The sequence below is a fragment of the Populus trichocarpa genome, chromosome 18, assembly GCF_000002775.5.
Source record: "Populus trichocarpa isolate Nisqually-1 chromosome 18, P.trichocarpa_v4.1, whole genome shotgun sequence".
NCBI classification, from domain to species: Eukaryota; Viridiplantae; Streptophyta; class Magnoliopsida; order Malpighiales; family Salicaceae; genus Populus; species Populus trichocarpa.
Genome location: NC_037302.2, coordinates 11,815,760 through 11,837,734, shown reverse-complemented (window position 1 = coordinate 11,837,734; position 21,975 = coordinate 11,815,760). Strand labels below are relative to the sequence as shown.

The 21,975-nt window shown below is 36.3% G+C and overlaps 2 protein-coding genes across 2 annotated transcripts; one reads left to right on the top strand and one right to left on the bottom strand.

The window, feature by feature from the left end:
- The first annotated feature begins 621 nt into the window (after positions 1–621).
- On the top strand, positions 622–13,783 carry LOC7461611 (cyclic nucleotide-gated ion channel 17). The gene is made up of 7 exons (XM_024590772.2): positions 622–1,046; positions 1,548–2,115; positions 4,154–4,366; positions 4,468–4,769; positions 10,971–11,082; positions 11,947–12,183; positions 12,691–13,783. Exons 1-7 carry the CDS (start codon positions 1,018–1,020, stop codon positions 13,411–13,413), a joined length of 2,184 nt encoding a protein of 727 aa, XP_024446540.1. The 5' UTR covers positions 622–1,017; the 3' UTR covers positions 13,414–13,783.
- Positions 13,784–14,072: 289 nt separating this feature from the next.
- Positions 14,073–20,623, bottom strand: LOC7493346 (preprotein translocase subunit SCY1, chloroplastic). The gene is made up of 8 exons (XM_002324461.4): positions 20,322–20,623; positions 19,042–19,172; positions 18,564–18,949; positions 17,815–18,114; positions 17,642–17,731; positions 16,111–16,234; positions 15,404–15,567; positions 14,073–14,614 (listed from the first exon to the last, which is right to left on the bottom strand). The coding sequence occupies exons 1-8, from the start codon at positions 20,492–20,494 to the stop codon at positions 14,384–14,386; spliced, it is 1,599 nt and encodes a 532-aa protein (XP_002324497.2). The 5' UTR covers positions 20,495–20,623; the 3' UTR covers positions 14,073–14,383.
- Positions 20,624–21,975: the final 1,352 nt, after the last annotated feature.

Here is a 21,975-nt window from a genome sequence, read left to right as displayed (position 1 = left end):
GATGTTTTTGTCTTTTTTTTTTAATTTTATCATTTAATATTTTATTAATTTTTGATTGGACAACATAATTTGTTTCAGTTTAATACTTGTAGGTTTGTCATGATCTTAAGCAAATGCTTCAATATTTAATTAGTTCTTAATCCTACGAGGGTATTAAATAAAAAATTACAAAAAAATTATTTAACTCGATTGAGTTCATGATCCAATTCACAAATTTAAATAATTAATTTTAATTGATTTAAAATTAGTTTTGTAATTTGTTCCAATTGCATGAATAATTCTCTACGTATTTAATTAAATAAATATATAAACTTTTCACTTCACTGATTGAGCTTTTAAAATAAAAAAATTTGTTGAAAATGCTATCAACACACGATTAAGTCCGAGTCAGCAGAAAGGTTCCAAGAATAGAATAGAGACAGGAGTGGTTTGAAAGCATTGAAATTGGGCCTATGAATCGAAGAAATTATGGCCTTAGAGAAACAATCTTAACTTCTAATGTTCCAACTGGGATCAAATTCAGTGTGAACACAAGTTGTGTTCTTTTTGACAGGAAAACAGTTGTGTTACACAACTGTTTTCCTGTAAAAAAGAACATAATCGCTTTTTTTTTTCAGGCACAACAGTGTCCCAAGTGGGAGCCCGTTGCTGATTGGTGGTGTTGGTAATTAAAATCTTAATTTTGCTGCTGCGACATTAAACAAATATTAATGGGTCAAACTTTTTTCTTACTGAACAACAGTCTTGTAGGGTTCCTCAAATTGGACACCATTATTTATTCCCAGCTAAGCATAAACAAAGGTTAAAAACAAAAAACCCCAGTCTGTTAAACTCAGTGAATGTCTGATTCCTCATTGTCAAGACTCAGAAAAGAGCACCAACCAAATCTATCACTCACCCATCTCCAGCTAACACTCTCTTCGGTTTCAGTAGTTCAGATTTGTTAGTGTACACCAAAAGATATTATGGGTTTGCTAGGGTTTTAGGGAAAGATCAGATTTTTAATTTTTCTTGCTAATGGAGTTGAAGAAGGAGAAGCTTGTAATGTAAGTTTCTTTTATTGTTTTGTGATCTTGCTTTTGTGTGTTCTGTTTGTTTCTCTGCAAATGCTTTGTTTGGCTGCTAATACCCTGAATTCCTGCTTTACCGGAGGCTCATAGAACTCTTTTGCATAGGTGGGGTTTCGTCCTTACAGTGAGCTGGATAACAAATTGATATGAATTTTGTGATTTTTTGGAATATGTTTCTAGTTTTGTTTCACAGTAAAGAACAACTGCTGTTTTTAATTGTTTAAGTGCTGATAAAATTAGTAAAGTTTGGATCTTTCATTATTTGGTTGCTGGGGAGGCCAAGATCTTTTGTTTCAATTGGTTGAAATAAACCTTGAGCTTTAATATTCTAGAAGCTGAATTAACTATTGAAGTCAACAGTTTATTCGCTCAAGTTCATTTCTTGACAAGTATACTTCTGTTCCTAGGTGAAATGCTAATGGGATTGCATTCGCAGTTTGGAATTTTCCACTAACAATTTGGCTCGACAATTTGTAGGTTTTATTCTGATGGAAAACATGACAAAGAAATCCTGTGGGGAAAAAATGACCCGATACGCTTAGAAAAGTCATCTTCTGTTGATAAGGTCTCATCTTCATTGCTAAAAGCAGACAATATGATTGTGGGTGGTAGAAATAAACTCAATGGAAATTCCGAAATTGGAAGGTCTAAGGTGTTTCCAGAGGACCTTGCCCCATGGCGTCAGAGAATACTTGACCCTGGAAGTGATATTGTATTGCGATGGAACAAGATTTTCCTTTTCTCATGCTTGATGGCACTTTTTGTTGATCCGTTGTATTTTTACTTGCCCACTGTTGGAGGGGCAGGGGAATCTTCATGTGTGAATACAGACTTTAAGTTGAGAATTGTTGTGACCTTTTTTCGGACTATTGCGGATCTTTTTTATTGGTTGCACATGCTTATAAAGTTTAGGACTGCTTATGTTGCACCAAGCTCTCGCGTCTTTGGAAGGGGTGAACTCGTCATGGACCCAAAGAAGATTGCAAGGAGATATATTAGGTCTGACTTCTTCATTGATCTCATTGCTACTCTGCCTCTCCCTCAGGTATCACTTTTTAATAATTGTTGTTCTACAGTTTAAGCACACTTCACTTGTGGTCCTTGTTGATTCAATTTGACTAGTGGCCAGAGTAAAATAGACAGAGAATTTGGAGAGATGTAGAATGCTCTGATAATAATACTCGCCACATGAACTTGATTCTAATTTTTAAACAACATAGCTTTTCCACCTTGAATATGAATCTGTGTTAGTTACTTGAATGTTATAGATGTTAAAGTCAAAAGCATTTAACTGAAGGATTTTATCTATAATTCACTAGGGTTCTACTTTATGCTAATATATCAGAGGCTTCAACTATAGGCAACCAAATGGGCCCCTCCCGTTTGAAGAGAACAAAAGCCACGCACAAATTAAACAAACTGTATAGGGTCATCTACAAATAAAGAATGCCCTGAACGATGCAATTTACTTAAATGGAGTTGGTTTCACATGCTTATTATTGACATTTATATACGCTTTGTAGAAATTAACATATATATGTCTCCTTCCTTAAAATCTCTATGTTCTAAAAGTTTTTTTTCCTTATAAATGGAGAGGAATAATTTGGAAAAGTTGAATAAGGGTAGAAGATAATTCAAGTTCCATGTCGATGTTAAGGAGAGAGTGAACAAGAGTGGATTTCACTTGGAGCTCTTGGGGATCATGGAGGAAATGATGATCCCGATAATTGAACAATCTTTTTGGTTGTTCAATCCTTTCTCAAGTGTGTTCCTTTGTCTCTGGTGTTCTTTTTGTAAACCAATCAGACATGGTAAGAGCAGAGGAAGAGAATTTGGAAAATAGTAAATGAAAATTAATAGTGGAAGTAGGATTTTATTTCACCAGACATCGAATGAAATGAAAAATGAACTTGATGAAATATTAGGTCATAACCCTTCTAGTTGTAGGGAGATTTGAGAGAATCCACAAGAGAGTCACGTGGTTTTTTACTGGCTTTCATTTGGAAATATGGGAAAACAGAAACAGAAAAACAATCTGAACTTTGTAGAAGCGATCCTCCCATAGAGCATGTGGTGTTTAGAAGTCTGTTCTGCACCTCAAGGTATGGAAAAGTTGGGTTTCATATATGGCTTCTGGGAAATTTAAGAGAAGCATAGGTAGTGTTATGTGGTCAAGTGCTGGCTTTTATTTGCAATTATGGTAAAATAGAAACAGAGAAACAATTATTCAGAAATCCCATTCCACATCTCTTCAAATGGAAAAGTTGTGCTTATGTTGTCCTCTAGAAATTAGTACATTGTCAACCAGTGCTGCTAGAGTTTTGTGAGCTACCCCTTTTATTTGATTTTGATGGATTACAAATAGACATGTTTCAGCCACGTGCAGCATAAAACTTTAGCTGTGTCATCGAGGAAATAGGACAGCATTCAAGAAAAGCTGAATAGGTGAACTCGAAATATGTTTGGCTATGGGAATGATTTGATCTCAAAATATCTCATATATATATATAAAATCCAAAATGGCGCAGGATGGGAAAAGGAAACTATCAAAAGCAAATTGATGGTGGGTTAAATTGCAGAGGTATAAGTAGATTGCCAAGGTATTATGGGTTCTTTTATTTTCTTCAGGGAAGGGTGACCGGGATGTTTGTGGAGAGACCAGTTTTTTTAGAAGAAGCTTAAGACTTGCAGCATCTTGGCTTCCAAGATTAATAAATAGTGTGGCAGATGGTGTGAATTATAACTGAGTTTACTTTGACAATGGGCATCATTTGTGAACTTTCCTGCTGTTTCTATCAGGCAAACATTTTAGAGAGGAAATGAAAGAAACTCAAACAAGCCAGAAAACCATGCAATGAAGTAAAAATTTGCCTCTCTTATGACTTCTATCCGTAGGTATTATTGCTTGCTTGTTTTTGAAATACATTCCTGCATCTGAAAACATTACGAAGGCAAACCTGCTTAGCTTCCTCATCTGCACTATTGTTAGTTTCAATTTGTAAATGTTGAATTTTTTAGTCGCATCTGTTTCATAAGTCTGACCTATATAAAAGGAAAGCATAATTGATTGAAATTTACTGCAGATTGTCATATGGTTCGTTATACCAGCAACAAGAAGCTCTCGAACTGATCATAAGAACAATGCCCTTGCTTTAATTGTTCTGCTACAATATGTTCCCAGATTATATCTCATTTTTCCATTGAGCTCAGAAATTATTAAAGCAACTGGAGTGGTTACCAGGACAGCTTGGGCTGGGGCTGCATATAATCTGCTACTATACATGTTGGCCAGCCATGTATGTTTGATTTTGTCTTCTTGTTGTTGCTACACGCTTGGTTTTTCCAGTGCTACGACTTCAATTTTTTTTTCTTATCATTACTTCTCTTTTTTATGCAGGTTTTAGGGGCTTCATGGTATTTGCTATCAATTGATAGGTATACGTCATGCTGGAAATCACAATGTAGAAAAGAAAATAGTCCTGTCAAATGCTTGCTCGCTTATCTGGATTGTGATACTTTTAACGATGGCGAACACAAGGCCTGGGCAAGGGGTACAAGTGTTTTCAAGAACTGTGATCCTGATAATGACATAGAGTTCAAATATGGCATATTTGAAAATGCAGTTAAAAAAAATGTCGTATCCTCCAACTTTATTGAGAAGTATTTGTATTGCTTGTGGTGGGGTTTACAGCAGCTAAGGTATACTTTTGCACACACCATACATTCAGAATTTTGTATCTCAATTTGGTTTCAATTTCATTGCATGATTGAATCTCTCTATTGCAAGATCTTCTTCCAAATATTATATGGCCTCAATTATGATACTAGAATAGAATATTCAGTTTATTATTATTTAATTATATGGAAGAAATGATATAGATATCCCAATGCTAATTTGCATTAACATGTACAATTGTCAGACATCGGTGTATTGATGTGGACTATCTTTGAAAAAGGTTACTTTTTTCCGACATCTATTTGATATATGAAGAATTTTGAGAGAAGTCTTTCTCTTTTCTTCATATTACTAGCAGTATGTTTGTACAATAAATAGGGAAGAGAAGCTAACCTACTAACCCTCAAAACAAGAAATAAATACTAGATAGGAAAGTATCCTACACTAAACTAGAAAGCAATAATCTAGAGAATCTGGATAGTTAATACCAGATTCTCTTTCCTAAACCATATATACTAAGATTTCTCTAAGATCCTAACTGATTTTGAGACTGATTTCCACACTCCCCCTCAAGCTGGGTTGTATATGTTATACATGCCCAGCTTGTGACTCAATTCTTCAAAATTAGTTCTTGGTAGAGCTTTGGTGAGGATGTCTGCAATCTGAGATCTTGTTGGAGTGTAGGTAAGGTGAACAATGTTCTTCTCAATCTTTTCTGTGATGAAGTGTCGATCTATTTCAATGTGCCTGTCCTGTCATGATGAACTGGATTCTTTGCTATGCTTATGGCTGCTTGTTATCACAATGCATTTGGATAGGTGTCAATGATTCCAAGCCAAGTTATTTAAGTAATCTGTGTATCCACATCCCTTCACAGATACCAAGAGCTAGAGCTCTCAGCTCAGATTCTGCACTGCTTCTAGATACCACATGTTGTTTCTTGCTTCTCCAAGTTACTAGATTTCCCCAAACATGGGAGCAATATCCAGAAGTAGATCTCCTATCTATAATGTTTCCTGCCCAGTCTGCATCTGTGTAGATTTCAATATTTCTGCTGTCACATTTCTTGTATAGAAGGCCTCTACCAGGAGTCATTTTTAGGTACCTCAAGATTCTATTAACTGCTGCCATATGATCTTCTGTCGGGTTGTTCATGAATTGGCTTACAAAACTGACTGCAAAGCCAATATCAGGTCTGGTATGTGAGAGATAGATGAGTCGACCCACAAGTCTTTGATATCTCCCCCTATCCACTGGTATACTATCATTTTCTGCTCCTATCTTCTTTGTTGAATCCATTGGAGTGTCTGCAGGTTTGCATCCAAGCATTCCTGTTTCTTTTAGCAGATCCAAGACATATTTTCGTTGAGAAACATATATACCTTTCCTTGACCTTGCCACTTCCATGCCAAGGAAGTATTTGAGATACCCAAGGTCTTTGATCTCAAATTCCTTGGCTAAGAGTATCTTCAGTCTCACCAGTTCTTCCTCATAATCCCCAGTTAAGATGATGTCATCCACATATACTATTAGGATTGCTATTTCCTTTTCTGGAGAGGTTTTTACAAACAGTGTGTGGTCTGCTTGGCATTAGGAATATCCATACTGTGCTACTGTCTTTGTAAATCTGTCAAACCATGCCCGAGGGGATTGCTTGAGTCCATATAGTGATTTTTTCAGTCTGCATACTCTGTTGAAATTAGAGGATGTTTCTAGTCCTGGAGGAATCTCCATGTATACTTCTTCTTCCAAGTCTCCATTAAAGAAAGCATTTTTGATGTCTAGTTGATGTAATGGCCAGTCTTGGTTAGCTGCTAGGGATAGAAGCACTCTGATTGTATTAAGTTTGGCCACTGGAGCAAATGTTTCTTGATAATCTATTCCATAGGACTGAGTAAACCCTTTTGCAACCAGACGAGCTTTTAACCTTTCAATACTTCCATCAGCCTTATGTTTGATAGTAAATAACCATTTACACCCAACTGGTTTCTTTCCAGGTGGAAGTTCAGAAATTTCCCAAGTTCTATTCTTGTTTAAGGCACTGATTTCATCACTCACTGCCTTTCTCCACCCTGAATCTTTGAGAGCTTCTTCAATAGACTTAGGAATCTGTACACTGTCAATGGCTGAAACAAATGCATGATAGGTTGGTGATAACCCTTCATATGAAACAAATTTGCTGATGGGATGACTTGTGCATGATCTAACACCCTTTCTCAAAGCAATTGGAATATTTGAATCGTCAATAACAGAGGCAGTATTCTCACAGTCAGAAGTTTCCATACCCGAGTATATTGGGGCAGAATCTGGACTTGATTCTGAATCTTGGTCATGTGCAAGAGGTATTGTGTGCTCTATCTCCTTTCCAAGTTTTTTCCTTCTAGAATAAGTAAGAAGCTCATGATTTGTGATCTGTTTTGGTGTAGGATGAATCTGGTCAGGAGATTGGACTAAGGCTGGTGGTGCTGGGACTGATTGGATTGAGGTTGGAGGTGTAGTGTAAGGACTCAAATGACTTTGGACAAGACTCTGTTGGTTGTCTCCTGAGTTAATTACATGATCAGATTGTATATACCAATTCTGATACTCTCATGGTTGCCCCCTGAAGATCAGACTTGGGATAATATGCTTGGTGTTCAAAAAATGTGACATCCATAGAGGTATAGACCTTTTTGAGAACAGGAGAGTAACATTTATAACCCTTTTGGTGTGGAGAGTATCCTATAAAAATGCACTTGAGAGAGGTAGGGTCTAATTTTCCTCTATGGTGTATATGAACAAACACTGAGCAGCCAAATACTTTAGGGTCTAAGGAAGAGAGTAGTTTGGTGTGTGGAAAGGCTTGTAGAAGGACTTGGCTGGGAGTTCTGAAGCTTAGAACTCTGGAAGGCATTCTGTTGATGAGATAAGTTGCTGTGAGTACAACTTCTCCCCAGAATTGTTTTGGCACATGAGTAGAGAGCATAAGGGATCTAGCAACTTCCAACAGATGTCTATTCTTCCTTTCAGCCACTCCATTTTGTTGTGGAGTGTTAACACAAGAGCTTATATGGATAATGCCTTGATTTAGACAATAAGTATTAAGGCTAGAATTGAAATATTCTTTGGCATTATCAGTTTTTTAGGATTTGGATTTTAGTCTGGAATTGGGTTTGTATCATGGCATGGAAGTTTTGGAAAATCTGGCTGACTTCAGATTTTTCTTTCATAAGGAATAACCAAGTCAATCTAGTGTGATCATCAACAAAGGAGACAAACCACCGAGTTCCAGTTATATTGTGCACTTGTGAGGGGCCCCATACATCACTATGAATCATTGCAAATGGATGTGATGGTTTATATGAAATGGTGGGATAGCTACTACGAACATGTTTAGAGAGTTGACATATTTCACATTTGAAGGATTGTGAGCTTTTATTGGAAAAGAAGGATGGAAACAACTTTTCAAGGTACATGAAGTTTGGATGACCAAGACGATAGTGCCATAACAGAACTTCACTATCTTTATTGACATGAAAATTTAAAGCTAATTGACCCTTGGATGATACATAGCTTCTGTTTCGAGTTTGCTTTAGAGGAATCTCACTTTTGAGCAGATAGAGCCCAGAACACATCTTAGCACTGCCAATCTTCTTCCCCGTATCCAAATCCTGAAATATACACAAATGAGGAAAGAATTTAGCAACACAATTAAGGTCACGAGTCAATTTGCTAATTGAGAGTAAGTTGCAGTCTAGGTTAGGAACATGGAGAATAGAGTTTAGGATCATGTCCCTTGAGAGTCTACTCAGCCCTATTCCCTTTACTTGGGAGGAAGACCCATCAACTATACGGACTGTAGAATTATTAGTGCACCGATTGTATTCATTAAGAAGAGTGGCATCTCTTGTCATATGGTCTGATGCTCCGGAGTCGATGATCCAAGGGCTTGAGTGTTTCTTACTAACAGTAAGGGCTGTTGAAAATTTACCTTTTTGTGCTGACAGACCAGATCCAGAACCAGAGGCTGACATACTTGGTTGAGATAGTGAATTCTGACTGAAGAGTTTCTGTAAGATCTCAAGCTGTTCCTTGCTGAAAGGACTTGTTTCTGTTGGCAGAATGGTGTTCTTATCTCAGTTGTTATCTAAGATAACATTGTGGGCACGTCTATCTTTGTCATTTATTGATTTTGATGGTTTCCAATCAGCAGGTTTGCCATGAATCTTCCAGCAGTTTTCCTTGACATGTCCTGGTTTGTTGCAGTGATCACACCAGGGTCTTCCTTTCCTCTGTCGGTTATCATAGTTGCTGTTTGAATAGCCTCGAGCAGCAAGGGCAGATCCTTCCATTATATGAGCTGAGTTGTGAGGTCCTATCATTACTTTCTTTCTACTTTCTACACGTCTAACCTCAGAGAATACTTCTCTGAGATTTGGAAGAGGTTTGGTTCCCATTATTCTTCCTCTGACTTCATCAAGGTTCTTGTTGAGCCCAAGAAGAAATTTAAAAGTTCTTTTCTGCTCAACAATTCTTATATATAGGACTGTATCTTCAGGGCAATTCCAGCTGTGAATTTCAAACATATTTAGGTGCTGCCAATGACGGCAGAGAGTGTTGAAGTATTGAGTAATAGAAAGTTCTCCTTGGCGTAGATCATGTAACATTGCCTCAATCTCAAATAGTTCTGATGTATTTTCAGAACTTGAGTAGGTTTCTCTTGCTGCTTCCCAGATTTCCTTTGCTGTTCCATATAGGAGAAAATTTTCTCCAATTTCATTGGTCATTGAATTGATCAGCCATGACATTACCATATGATTTTCAGTCTTCCATGTTCGGAACATGGTATCATTCTTTTCTGGTATGATGATATCCCCTGTGAGGTAGTCATCTCTGCCCTTTCCACAAATAAACATCACGACTGATGATGACCATTGAAGATAATTATATCCATTGAGTTTGTGTCCTGTGATTTGGTGTGATGTGCCTTCAGTGCCTCCTGAAAGGCTACCATAAGAGGCTGTTCCTGGCTGTGAGGTCACCTCAGAGAGAGAGCTTTGTCCTGCTGTTGCCATGCCTTAGAGAAACAGATTAGGGTTCAAGAGTAGGCTCTGATACCATGAAGAATTTTGAGAGAAGTCTTTCTCTTTTCTTCATATTACTAGCAGTATGTTTGTACAATAAATAGGGAAGAGAAGCTAACCTACTAACCCTCAAAACAGGAAATAAATACTAGATAGGAAAGTATCCTACACTACACTAGAAAGCAATAATCTAGAGAATCTGGATAGTTATACCAGATTCTCTTTCCTAAACCATATATACTAAGATTTCTTTAAGATCCTAACTGATTTTGAGACTGATTTCCACAATATATGTTACTGGTTTAATTAATTGATTTATTTTAAATATAATTTGGATATAATTTAATATATTGACAATTTAAGGGGAAAAGGTAACCTCATTACATAGGGAATGTGCGTGCGTTGTAGTTTTCAGTAAATTGAAAGAAGAAGAAAGAAAAGGTCTCTTATTCCTCTTCATCTATATGGCTTGGAACACCGTTTGAGATTTGCCACAAATCTGGCCTTTGACTTCTCTCATGAACCACACCATCTGCACATGACGCAATAGGGAGAGAGTCATAGTCAAAGAAAAGTTTTGATTAACTGGAGAGAATGCATACTGGAACAAATATGTGGTCAAATTGAAGCTAAGGAGTGATAAAAGGGCAGTCAGGAGTGTAGACCTCACTTTACCCCATTCATCCCTAGACAGAATACTGTAAGTATGTTATGAAACATGTATTTAGAGTGTAAAAAAAACCCAAGCACATAGTTCAACTACATACCACAAACAGAGGAACTGGATGTTAGAATGAGTAGAATGCATTCTGGTAGCATTTGAATATCAAAATAACTGCTTCAGTGTGTTGATTGATGGCTTGATATTCCCTGTTCTTTTGGTTATCTGGAAGAAGTGGCCATACTGTAGTTTTTCGGATTAATTATGCCTTTTTAATGTTTAGATTTTTTTTATTCTTTTAAAATCTGACACCTAGGTCCCCAACTTTGAAAATCATATTGGAATACGACAAGATGCTTATTATTGTTGAATAGAACATTTGATGTACCAGATAATTGACTAAATATTTGCTATCTTAATGTATTCTCTAAACTCAAAAATTAAGAAACTTATGTGAGCATGGGCTATGGTAGCTAATGTCTTATACTTTCTTATTTCAGTTCATATGGACAGAATTTGTCAACTAGCACATTTATTGGGGAGACATCATTTGCCGTACTCATTTCAATCTTGGGTCTTGTTTTATTTGCCCATTTGATTGGCAATATGCAGGTATCATTAGTGCTTTATGTTTGAGTTTCCACCTCTCAATCTTCCAACTTGCTTTCTCTTTTTGTCTGACTTTTCCATTTCCTGGTATTTCTTTCTTTCTTTTTTCTGAACTTTGAAGACATCTCTTCATGGCGTTTGCTAAAGTTCTCCTTCTTCTTGTTCCCAAACTTGTTCCATCTTATTAGTATAAACAATATGCAGTATATCATCTTCAATGTTTAATTAGGAGGTGGGAAGGCAGGCTGTCAACTATAATTGCTATTTAGTAATTTTCTTGTCTCATATGTCGAGGTATTTCTGGGACCCACTTGATGGTTTTCATGACTGTGATGAACTTCATTTAGAATTCAGAAGCCACGCTACCATCTTCCAATATATGTCTTTGACTGATTGACCTGTGATGAACCTTTTCTCTTCTTTGTCTGTCCTTGTTTACCAATTGCTTTAGTAAGAGATAAGATATCATCTTGTCAGGTTCTATTTTAGTACCACTGCTAAATCCTTTTCGCCCCTCTTTTCATAGCTTAGTACTTTTGATGTTGCCTTGATCTTTCTGTCTCAACTAAATATTTAAAGAAACTTTTGAACAAACTTTTGAAAGCCAAATGGACCCCCCTTGTGTTAATCTTTTATCTGTTACTTTAAAGAGCCTTTTTTCTGGTGCAAAGTCTTCACTTGTTATCAAGATATTGCAAGTTGAAGGCGAATGAATGGTCTCTTCATGCAGAAGTTCTGAAGAATAAAGATTGCCTCTCTAAGTATTTCGTGTTATCCTACTTTGGCTGGATAATAATCTACTGGCAGCATTTATATTTATTACTTTATGACCTGGTTTAATGATTTCACATCTGTTTTATGACGTAGACATATCTTCAATCTCTCACTGTGAGACTGGAAGAATGGAGACTCAAGCGAAGAGATACTGAGGAATGGATGAAGCATCGCCAACTCCCTGAAGATCTGAGGAAACGGGTTCGACGTTTTGTTCAATACAAGTGGCTTGCAACTCGAGGAGTCAATGAAGAATCCATACTACGTGGCCTACCTGCTGATCTTAGACGTGATATCCAGCGCCACCTATGTTTGGACCTTGTTCGACGTGTATGTCTCTATCTGAATATTTAATCTTTTAGAGGTGAAAACACTCGTGTCTGTTTGTCTTTAGTCATTTCTGCCCCGATATAGGGTGCTGAGCTGCATAGGTATTTCAGAGTGGAATTTCATGATGGCTTTTATGTTCTAGTTTGACTTTTGTTATATATGAGCCTTCTTCTCTGATTTGAGCATGGGTTTCTTTCTTTATTATACTCTATGAATTAATCATTGTGAGGTCCTGAATGCAGTTTTTCACAAACAGTATTAGGGAATTGTACTAGATGGACGTATGTCAAGTAGAAAATCATCAATATGTTCATCAATCAAATGCATCTTTTTCCTAGGAAGTTCTGCTTTAGATATTAATTTTTGGGTCTTGAGTCTTGAATCTTGATTTTGATTCTGTACATAATCTGATTATGCTTCCATAAGTTGATAAACCTTGATTGGATATGGTAATCAATTCAGTTCACTCTGTTAGCATTATAATCCAATTGCTTTTCTTGTTTCTAGGTGCCCTTTTTCTCACAGATGGATGATCAACTGCTTGATGCAATATGTGAGCGTCTAGTTTCTTCCCTGAGCACTGAAGGCACGTATATTGTTCGTGAGGGTGATCCTGTGACAGAAATGTTATTTGTTATTAGAGGCAAACTGGAGAGTTCCACTACCAACGGTGGCAGGACAGGTTTCTTTAATTCTATCATGCTGAAACCTGGGGATTTTTGTGGAGAGGAGCTACTTTCATGGGCTTTGCATCCAAAATCATCCCTCAACTTGCCATCATCAACACGAACAGTCAAGGCTCTAAATGAAGTTGAAGCTTTTGTATTGAGAGCAGAAGATCTCAAGTTTGTTGCCAACCAATTTAGACGCCTCCATAGCAAGAGGCTGCAGCATACATTCCGATATCATTCACATCATTGGAGGACATGGGCAGCCTGCTTCATACAGGCTGCTTGGCGTCGGCACAAGAAAAGGATGGTGGAAAACAATCTCACCATGTCAGAATCCTTTGCATTGAATGAGAGAGAGGCTACTGAACCTGAGGAAGAGGATGAGGCTCATTTTTCAGATCGTTCAAATCCTTCCCAGGCAAAACTGAACCTTGGGGTCACAATACTAGCTTCCAGATTCGCTGCCAACACAAGGAGAGGTGCTCAAAAGATCAAGGATGTTGAGATGCCAAAACTACCGAAGCCCGAGGAACCTGACTTTTCATCTGACGTTGATTAGTGTTTGAAGCAGTCTAATATATGATACCAACTAGTGTCTCTACTATGGTCAAATTAGTTTCAGATGCTTGTCAGAGAACTTTCCACCTGATGGAATCCAAGGTCTCACTCGTACGTGAGGGAGGAGACCAGTGGGGTGGGATTGGATTTTCTAGAATTGGTCCGGTAATTGTATATTTTATTTAGATTATGCCCTCATCAGAGGTGATTAATGAGCCATGGAATTTGCTTGCTCTAGCTATCTTTCAAATTGGTCCTTGTATCCATTTGGCTGTACCATGGATTGCAAAATACACGGACTTAAGCTTGTATCATTTGTATATTTGACCACATCCTCTTGAGTATAATTAAATATGGTCAGGTAAATGCCAGTTCGTGCTGTGAGACAAACTTCAAAGTGCCATTTATAATGGTGGCTATGATCAATCTGGACAGGTTAATGTCACGTTTCAGACTTAGAGCTGCTCGAGTGGACTGTTTTCAAACACAGCCACGTGTTATTTCAAAATGGAACTAAAAATTTTGACAGAAACAGGGAGCTGTTGATTGATTTAGAAACTAGTTATGTCAGATGAAGTCTCTTCATGAAATGCCAAAGACAAGCTACAAGAATGACCATGGTACAAATGCTGGGGGCATAACTCTGGAGAAACGAAAAACTTCGGCAATTCATGTCTTTTATTGCCTGCACTGCAGAAACTAGTAAGGAAAAAATGTGAATGCATTTTAGGTTATGTTCTTAGAAAATATTAAAATTAGGGAACTCTGACGTGATTCCGGCCGTGATGCAGCATTATGTACAAGTTACATCCTAAATCAATAATAAAAAAGGAAAAATACACAGGCCAGAAACCTAGATACAAAATGGCAAGCTACATATCGCATGAAATCTCAGATGAAATGTGATCATACTGCGCCATGTCCCTAGAATACAATCCAAAGACCTGTCTTTCCCATTCTTTGTCATCCTTTTATGGACCATACCTGTCAATGTCATAAAACTCTATGTTCTTGTACTTCTGGGATATTATTTCTGCTTGAACTTTTCTTGCAGTGTCTGTTGCACAACCAACAAGAATCAGGACGGAAGTGCCAGCAAATCCTCGAAATGCAGTCAAGTGTGAGATTTGTTCAATCACAGAAGGACCAGCAGCCAGGATAGCCAAAAAGGCAGAACCCAGAACAGATATGCGGCTAAGAACCTGTATGACAACCATTTTAGTATAAATACCGAGTCCAAGAATCATTAGCTCAACAAAACTAAAGGCTCGCACTAAAACTTTACACATGCAATGATAAAATCTTCTAGCAGCTTCTGCATAGTATTAGACGATCAACTTTATGTAGCCCTCAGTGAAAAGGATTATCTGGATTCTGGAACAGTAGAGATGAAAGGGCTTATGTAGTAGCTCTTGTGGAACACTATTCCAAAGGTGGTTCAGCTATGCATAAAATATATTAAGGGGTGTCTAGACATCCATGGAAACGAAAGGGGCCATTATGGTTAACATAGTAATCACATAGGCAATTCCACAGAAAGAGATCACTGATACAAAGGTGTAGCAAGGAGGTTGATCACTAAAAGACCAGGTCTGCTTCTATCGAACATCCAAGAACTAGTGAATGAAACTGGTCAGAAGAGTTCATACGGTTCAAAATAAGCAAATAAAAGAAGAGGGTGAGAGGTGAGATTATTTTTTATTATTAAAAGAACCTAAGAAGTAGAACATTTGTAGATTATGCGATTGACTACTTCATATGATAAATACTAAGATTGCTTAGTAATTGACCATTTTGATGTATACCCCAAGGTCAATTATTAGATGCACCAATCCAAACTCCTGTATCAGATAGTATGGTCTAGAATTCATGTAACAAATACCTGAGGTTCTAGTCATGATAGCATGTTTCGTGTATGGTTCATATATCGATTCAGCATTCAGGTTTATAATGCAAACAATACACATTTCATAAGAAAGAAAAAAACTTACTGTTTTAAGAAAAGCAGCGGTACTTTTACCCGGTCGTACAAGTGGAATTGATGCACCTTGGCGCTTTAACTGTTCACTCACATCATCAGGGTCTAATTGAAGGAAGGTGTAATAATAGTTGAAGAACGCTATTAATAGGATATTGGTTGGGAGATAGAAAGAACCTGCAAACATTTATCCAGTTAGTTTAAACAAGATCTATTTGTTTTACACCGACAAAGAAAGCAGAATCCACCAGATGAAAGTTATTGATGGCAAATTCTTTTCTTCTATTTTCTTTTATTCCATCTCATGCAGTTACTATCAATAGTTTGGTTCTTGGATTACACAACATTACAACTCTGAAGTAAAATAAGAGGCTAGAAAAACAGCCACCCATCCTACCCCACCCTAAGGTAACCATGAATCAGATGACTCAATCACCATACTAAGACAGGAAGGAAGACAGAGCACAGCATCCTACCATAAACATTGAATTGGTTTGGAAGTAAGCAGAGTTTATGGTAAACAGTCAAGAGTATTTGAGCAATTTAAGCACCATGACAAGGCCCTCAAATGAGCACAGAGAAAAATAGCTTCCAAAACCTAGGTAAGACTCATTTCAACTAGGTTGATAATCAATAATTTTGTTAGTGCAAAGAAACTGTTTCCAATCAACTATCATCCTGTCATTTTTAACACGAGCAGCCAAAATAGCAAATGCTCACCTCCCGGGTTCAAAGCCAATGCAGCTTTCTTCAGTGCAGATATTCCAGTGAACCGCGCTAGGGTGCCAGGAAGAGCCAATGATGATGTAGAAAAGATAATTGGCATCACCCCAGAACTATTTACCTGCTCAGTGAAACCATGATATGAAAATAAAGACGAATTAAACCTGAATGGAAGACATACAACCACAGGAAGCCATCTCATCACAACTCAATTAAAAGAAGTGCGCATGCAAGATACATAACATAGTATGTGAATTGTCTGATAATCATCTTCATTTCCTCCCCAGGCTTCTTTCAACACTGGATTCTGTATTACATCCTATGCTGTGGGAATATGCTCAAGCTCATAACTTAAGGTGGTGAGATCATGCATAAGTTTCACAGAACAAAAATATTTGGAAGACAAATCATCAGCCTTAACTTTTGAATGTCGAAGGTAGTCCTATTGAGGTCATAGATTAACATACTATCATCAAACATTATTCAATAATGTTTGTTATTTCTCACTGTTAGGGAGTTGGAGAATAAGAGTTCTGTAAGTTGAACTAACAAAGCTGAAGTAACAGCATGGTCTCTGTTTTCCCTCTTTTCTAGAGAGCTAAAACTAATCTAATAGTAAGAGGCTCAAGGTAACACCAATTTCGCAAAGAGCAAGAACCCAATGATGATATGTGGGGAAATTATGAAAGTAATAAGATGATAATTTTTTTCTTTTCGACGGAAGAAGAGAACTTTACCGAGAAAAATAAAGAAAATACAAGTAACAAGAAAAACAAGACACTCCTGCACAAACAGGAAATCAAATGAGATTAGCTTGATTGTTTCTGAAAGAGATCCAAGGGTGCAAAGGGGAGATGTAGAATGCATGAATTCATCACCGATTGCCTCTCTTTATACACAAGCAGTAAAAGCAAGTGGGTAACAAGCTAAAATTGTTCTTCCAAAGATAATGTCTCCAGAGAAGGATTTTTAAACAATTTGTATTCCTCCTTTCCAAAAAAGCCAGGCTTTTGACCCTTGATCCTCCCAAAGAAAGAGGTATGGCATTTCCCCTCATCTTCCATGGATAATTTTATCTGTTCAAGTTGAAGAGGTAATTTCACCTTCAAATGGTCTCATTAGTGAGCATCTAGCTGCTCTTACTTTTATGATAGCTGAAGTTTTATAAGTTTTGGAATTGACAGAGGAACCCATTTGAGGCACTCTGTTATGAAGATTATCATCATGAATGACAGAACCCATGCAGTTGATATGCTTAATTGGCAAAATATCATATCAAAGTCAGGTCAATGGGTATACCCAATCATAGATACACATACATTGGCATAGTTCTAACATCAAAATTTGGGGACTTTGTTCTTAATTTTGTCTCAGTCTGAGAAAATGACTAGTTAATTACTCCTAGTTGAAAATAAAGGTACATATCAGGAAATTGACCAACAAAGCATTCTGAATAGGAATGAATCAAATCAAAGATTTCAAACTCGTAGAATTTAAAATACATGATACAAGAGCATAAAATACAAACCTTAAAGGGTAGATAAGCAGATTTTTGAAGCCCACCACTTCTGCTGGTATATCTTGAGGCATAGTTGAGTGGAATCTTTCTTTCTGCCTCCTGAAATCCTTTGTTGTAATATTCATTAACATTTTGTTTCTTCCACAAAATCAAGTTTTATCAAAAAATTGGTTAACAATTACCTGAACATAGACAATACCAAGAACTAATAGGAAGAACGAAAAGATGATGGTGCCAAGTCCAACATAGTTACCATCCTGAAATGCCTCTGCAGCAGTCCGACCAAAAGATGCCGGCAAGTAGGAAATAATACTTGTAAATATCAAAAGAGATGTACCATTTCCAAGTTTTAGATCAGAGATTCGTTCTCCAATGTAAGTTGTAAACACAGAGCCAAGTGTCAATAAAGTAACAGATGTTAGAACCCACTGTGTGTTAAAGTCATCAACGTAAGGACGGAGGTAAAGAACCTGACCAATTGCCTGTCATGGAAAACAAAAAATAACTTGGCATCATTTTGTAGAATACATTTCCAGGTACTCTGTTGAGAACATCAACTGTTTTTAAGAGTCTCAAATGCAAGATATTTAATGTTCAACACCTTCACAGACAGATACGTGATGCTGCTATATGACAAGTACTTATAATATGCTACTAGTTTGTATATTCAGACTCCGAAAATTACTTTGCAATAAATTGATCTCATAATTCACAACTATAACTTTGTTGACTGAAGTACTAATAGATGTGTTAATGGTTTTTCTTTTCACATCTTAACAAAAGATATGACCTAAATATATATGACAATCACAAATTTTAGCAACAACAAAACTTTACATTTTTTTTTTTGGAACAACACTTGGCGGGTTATGTGATGAATCTAGGTTCATGTTAGCTAACACATTATTCAGGTGATCATTGAGCTGCTTACCTGTACTATAGCGAAACCAACTGAAGCATACCGAGTATACTGAAGAAGTTTCTTTCTTCCTGCTTCACCTTCTCTCTTCTGAAGATCTTGCAACTTGGGATAAATTTGAGCAAGAAGCTGAAACACAATCTGGGCATTGATAAAGGGAACAATTCCTAGTGAACATATTCCAAGTCTACCAATGCCTCCCCCAGAAAATGAATCCAAAGTGCTCAATAAGCTATTCTGATCTAAATTTCCAGCGAATGCCTCCTGATTTACCCCACCAAGGGGTATATATATCCCAAGACGGGATAGAGCCAGAAACCCCAAAAGCTTGAGAAATTTTCCTGGTAATGGGCCTTTGAAGAAATCGCCAAAATCAATGGAACTGTCCTCGATTGCAGCTGCCAAGAGTCAAAGCATCCCACTTAATTGCTAGGAGATAAAAAATACATTCGCAACTTGAATATCATAAGACATTAAGCCAGAAACAGACCTGCAACTCCTCGCTTATCTTTTTTTGTACTCGAAGCACTCTCAAATATTGGCGATAAGAAGGCTAGAAGACTTTCCCAGGAAGCATTTAGACTGGATGGTACATTTGAATTAATACCCAAGGGATCAAAACTGGAGCAATCACGGTTACAAAGGAATTCAAGTCAGCTAGAGAGAGAGATTACAACAACAGAAAACTAAACATTTATAGAAAAATGTTAGGTGGGGAAATTTTGAATGGAATAATTTCCAAATGAAAAAACACCTATTAAAACGTAGACATCTTTAGAGCTTACTGAATTGAAAAGTTCAAGGCCTTAAACTAGGCAGTAAAAGTTAAATTCGGTAAGAGTATGGTTTGCCTGATTCAAAGAACAATGACAGAAACTAGGAGCTACATCACCTTAGCTTCCATTTAAGACATGTAATGATTGATTTTTCAAAATGCAGAAATATGCTGCTTAATTTCCAAGGAGGAAATGGGAATTATGGAAGTAAGAACGAAAATCAAGCAGAACATCTTCAATCATAACAGGGGATGGTACCAAGCCTAGTTAGAGGGGAGTTATTTGAAGTTTTTAAGTACAAACACTATGTTTCTCCTACAAACAACCCCCACTTTGATGGCTACAAGAAACTGCAGGATTGTTGACCTAAAAAAGCTAATTTCTTGCACATTTCAGTACGAAATCTTAGCAGATAAACCTGGCCTTTCACAAATCAACATTGCACACCAAGTTGAACTGACATTGGTTTTGAACAACTTCTAGCTGCTCGTGTCTAAACCTCTCAGAAAGTATCGCCGTTATACAACACTAGCGATTATCGATTCATTTCAATCTCCAATTTTGATCGAACATATGCACCTTGCTTTTTCAATTTGGGTTCTTTTGGTTTACACCCAGCACCCGTAGTACTATTATGAACAATTTTCATTTCCCTCGCTTCTCCTAAATGTCCATTCGATCCAGACAAACACACACACATACACACACACACAATAGAAGAACCATAACGCGATCAGAAAGCTTTTTATATTGAATAACAACATCACCACCACCTATAGCTCAAGAAACCAAGAAAAGCTTTTTCAAATTATTATTCCTCTTGCCAAGCAATGCATGGGACAGACAAATTGACGTAAAGAGAGACCAAATTACCAACAAACAAACAAAGCCCATTTTGGATAAAGGTACAGAAATCTAACTTTAAAGAACCAAATGACAAGATAATAAGTGAAAAAACACAAAAGGGTGTCCCTGAAAAAGCAAAAAGAAGTACCTATTGGCGTTAAGGGTAGTGTTCCACGACTTGGTGTTGGGTTTTGGCTGGACAGAGAAGCTGGCTCTGCAAACTGATGTTTTGAGTCTTTGAGAGGCTCTTGTGGGATTGATACGAGAGAGGTTGAAGCTAATTGGCGAGCAAGGACATGCTTCTCTCACAGTTAACAACATGATCTTCTCCTAACGCTTAATAGCCTTTTGGTTTTCTCTTGTACTAGTACAAGTTTTCTACTACCAAGTCACAACTACTAGTACAAGGATATTCTTTCTCTTTCTCCTCTTGCTGGAAGTGGAACCTCAACTGTAAACGGTTTTTTCTTTTGACCAAATAAACTTGTGGGATATTTTCCTAATTCAAAATTTTAAAAACAAATTAAGGATATGTTTTAATTTCAACAAAAAAAAAAACGAAAAAAAACATGAGAAATGAGTCCAAAATATGTTTTTCATTGAGTGTATAAATTTGACAAGCTAGATTGTCGGTTTGACGAGCTATATTATTGTAGAATTTTTTTTATATATTTAAATTTTATAGTATTTAAAGTAAATATTCACAATAAAACAAATGATTCTAAAAGAAAAAATATATTTTCATAGTAATTTTTTTTATTGATGCATTTCTTTTTATAAAAAATATCTTCTTTATAAGTAGCATGATTTTTTTGAATAAAAATTCAAGTCAACTAGAATAAATATTTATAAGAATTTAAATAATTTAAATTGAGAAGAGAATATGCATTCTTTTAATCAAAATGTTTATTCTTTATTAAAGCATTTCTTTTTATTTTGATGATAATATATTTTTTTTTTATTATAAGCATTTTTTTTAAAAATCATCATGATAAACAAGTTTCAATAAAAAGATCAAAAACCTTGTCTTAACAATTTTAACACAACCATATAAAAAAAACTAAAAGAATAATTAATGTGATAAAATTAATATAAAAAACCTGATAATAAAAATAACAAATAAGAAATTTTATTCTCATTAAATATTCATGAACAAATTTTTAAAAACAATTATGCATATTAGGTTAATATATATTATATATCATAAAGTAATTATTAACATTACCATAAGAAATTCTAATCTTAATTGAAACTTATGACCAAAATCAGGTAATTTTTCATATATAATGTTAACAATTTTATTATAAAATAAAAATTAATTAATTAACTAACTAAAAAAAAAGGGGAAGGGCCAAAAGAATCATGTTAAGCTCACACGTCTAGCTTGTTAAAAAAACTAGGTGTCTGTGGGCCTAGAAGGTCAAGGCCATGGCATATTGTAAAAAGCTCAGGTGTGGTTCTAGACGTGCACTTTCGTTTATTTTGGATGACTGCTTGTCTATTGTTTTTTTTTTTTAATGACTAGATAACAAGTTGTTCGCCATGATAGAAGACAATCCTCTGCAACTAATTTTGGCCACCTTTGATGATCATAAAAATTAGAGTGGGGTATTTTAGATCCTAAAACCCAAATTTGAACATATTTTTGCCAAAGAAAAGCACAAAAAACATCATATGAAATTCAATAATCCAATCTAAAACCCCCAAACTCCTTATAATCAGTCAAAAAAGCTCAAAATTAAATTGAATCTAAATTTTTTAATGATTTTTGATATATTTTTTATAGCATGATTAAAGAGCTA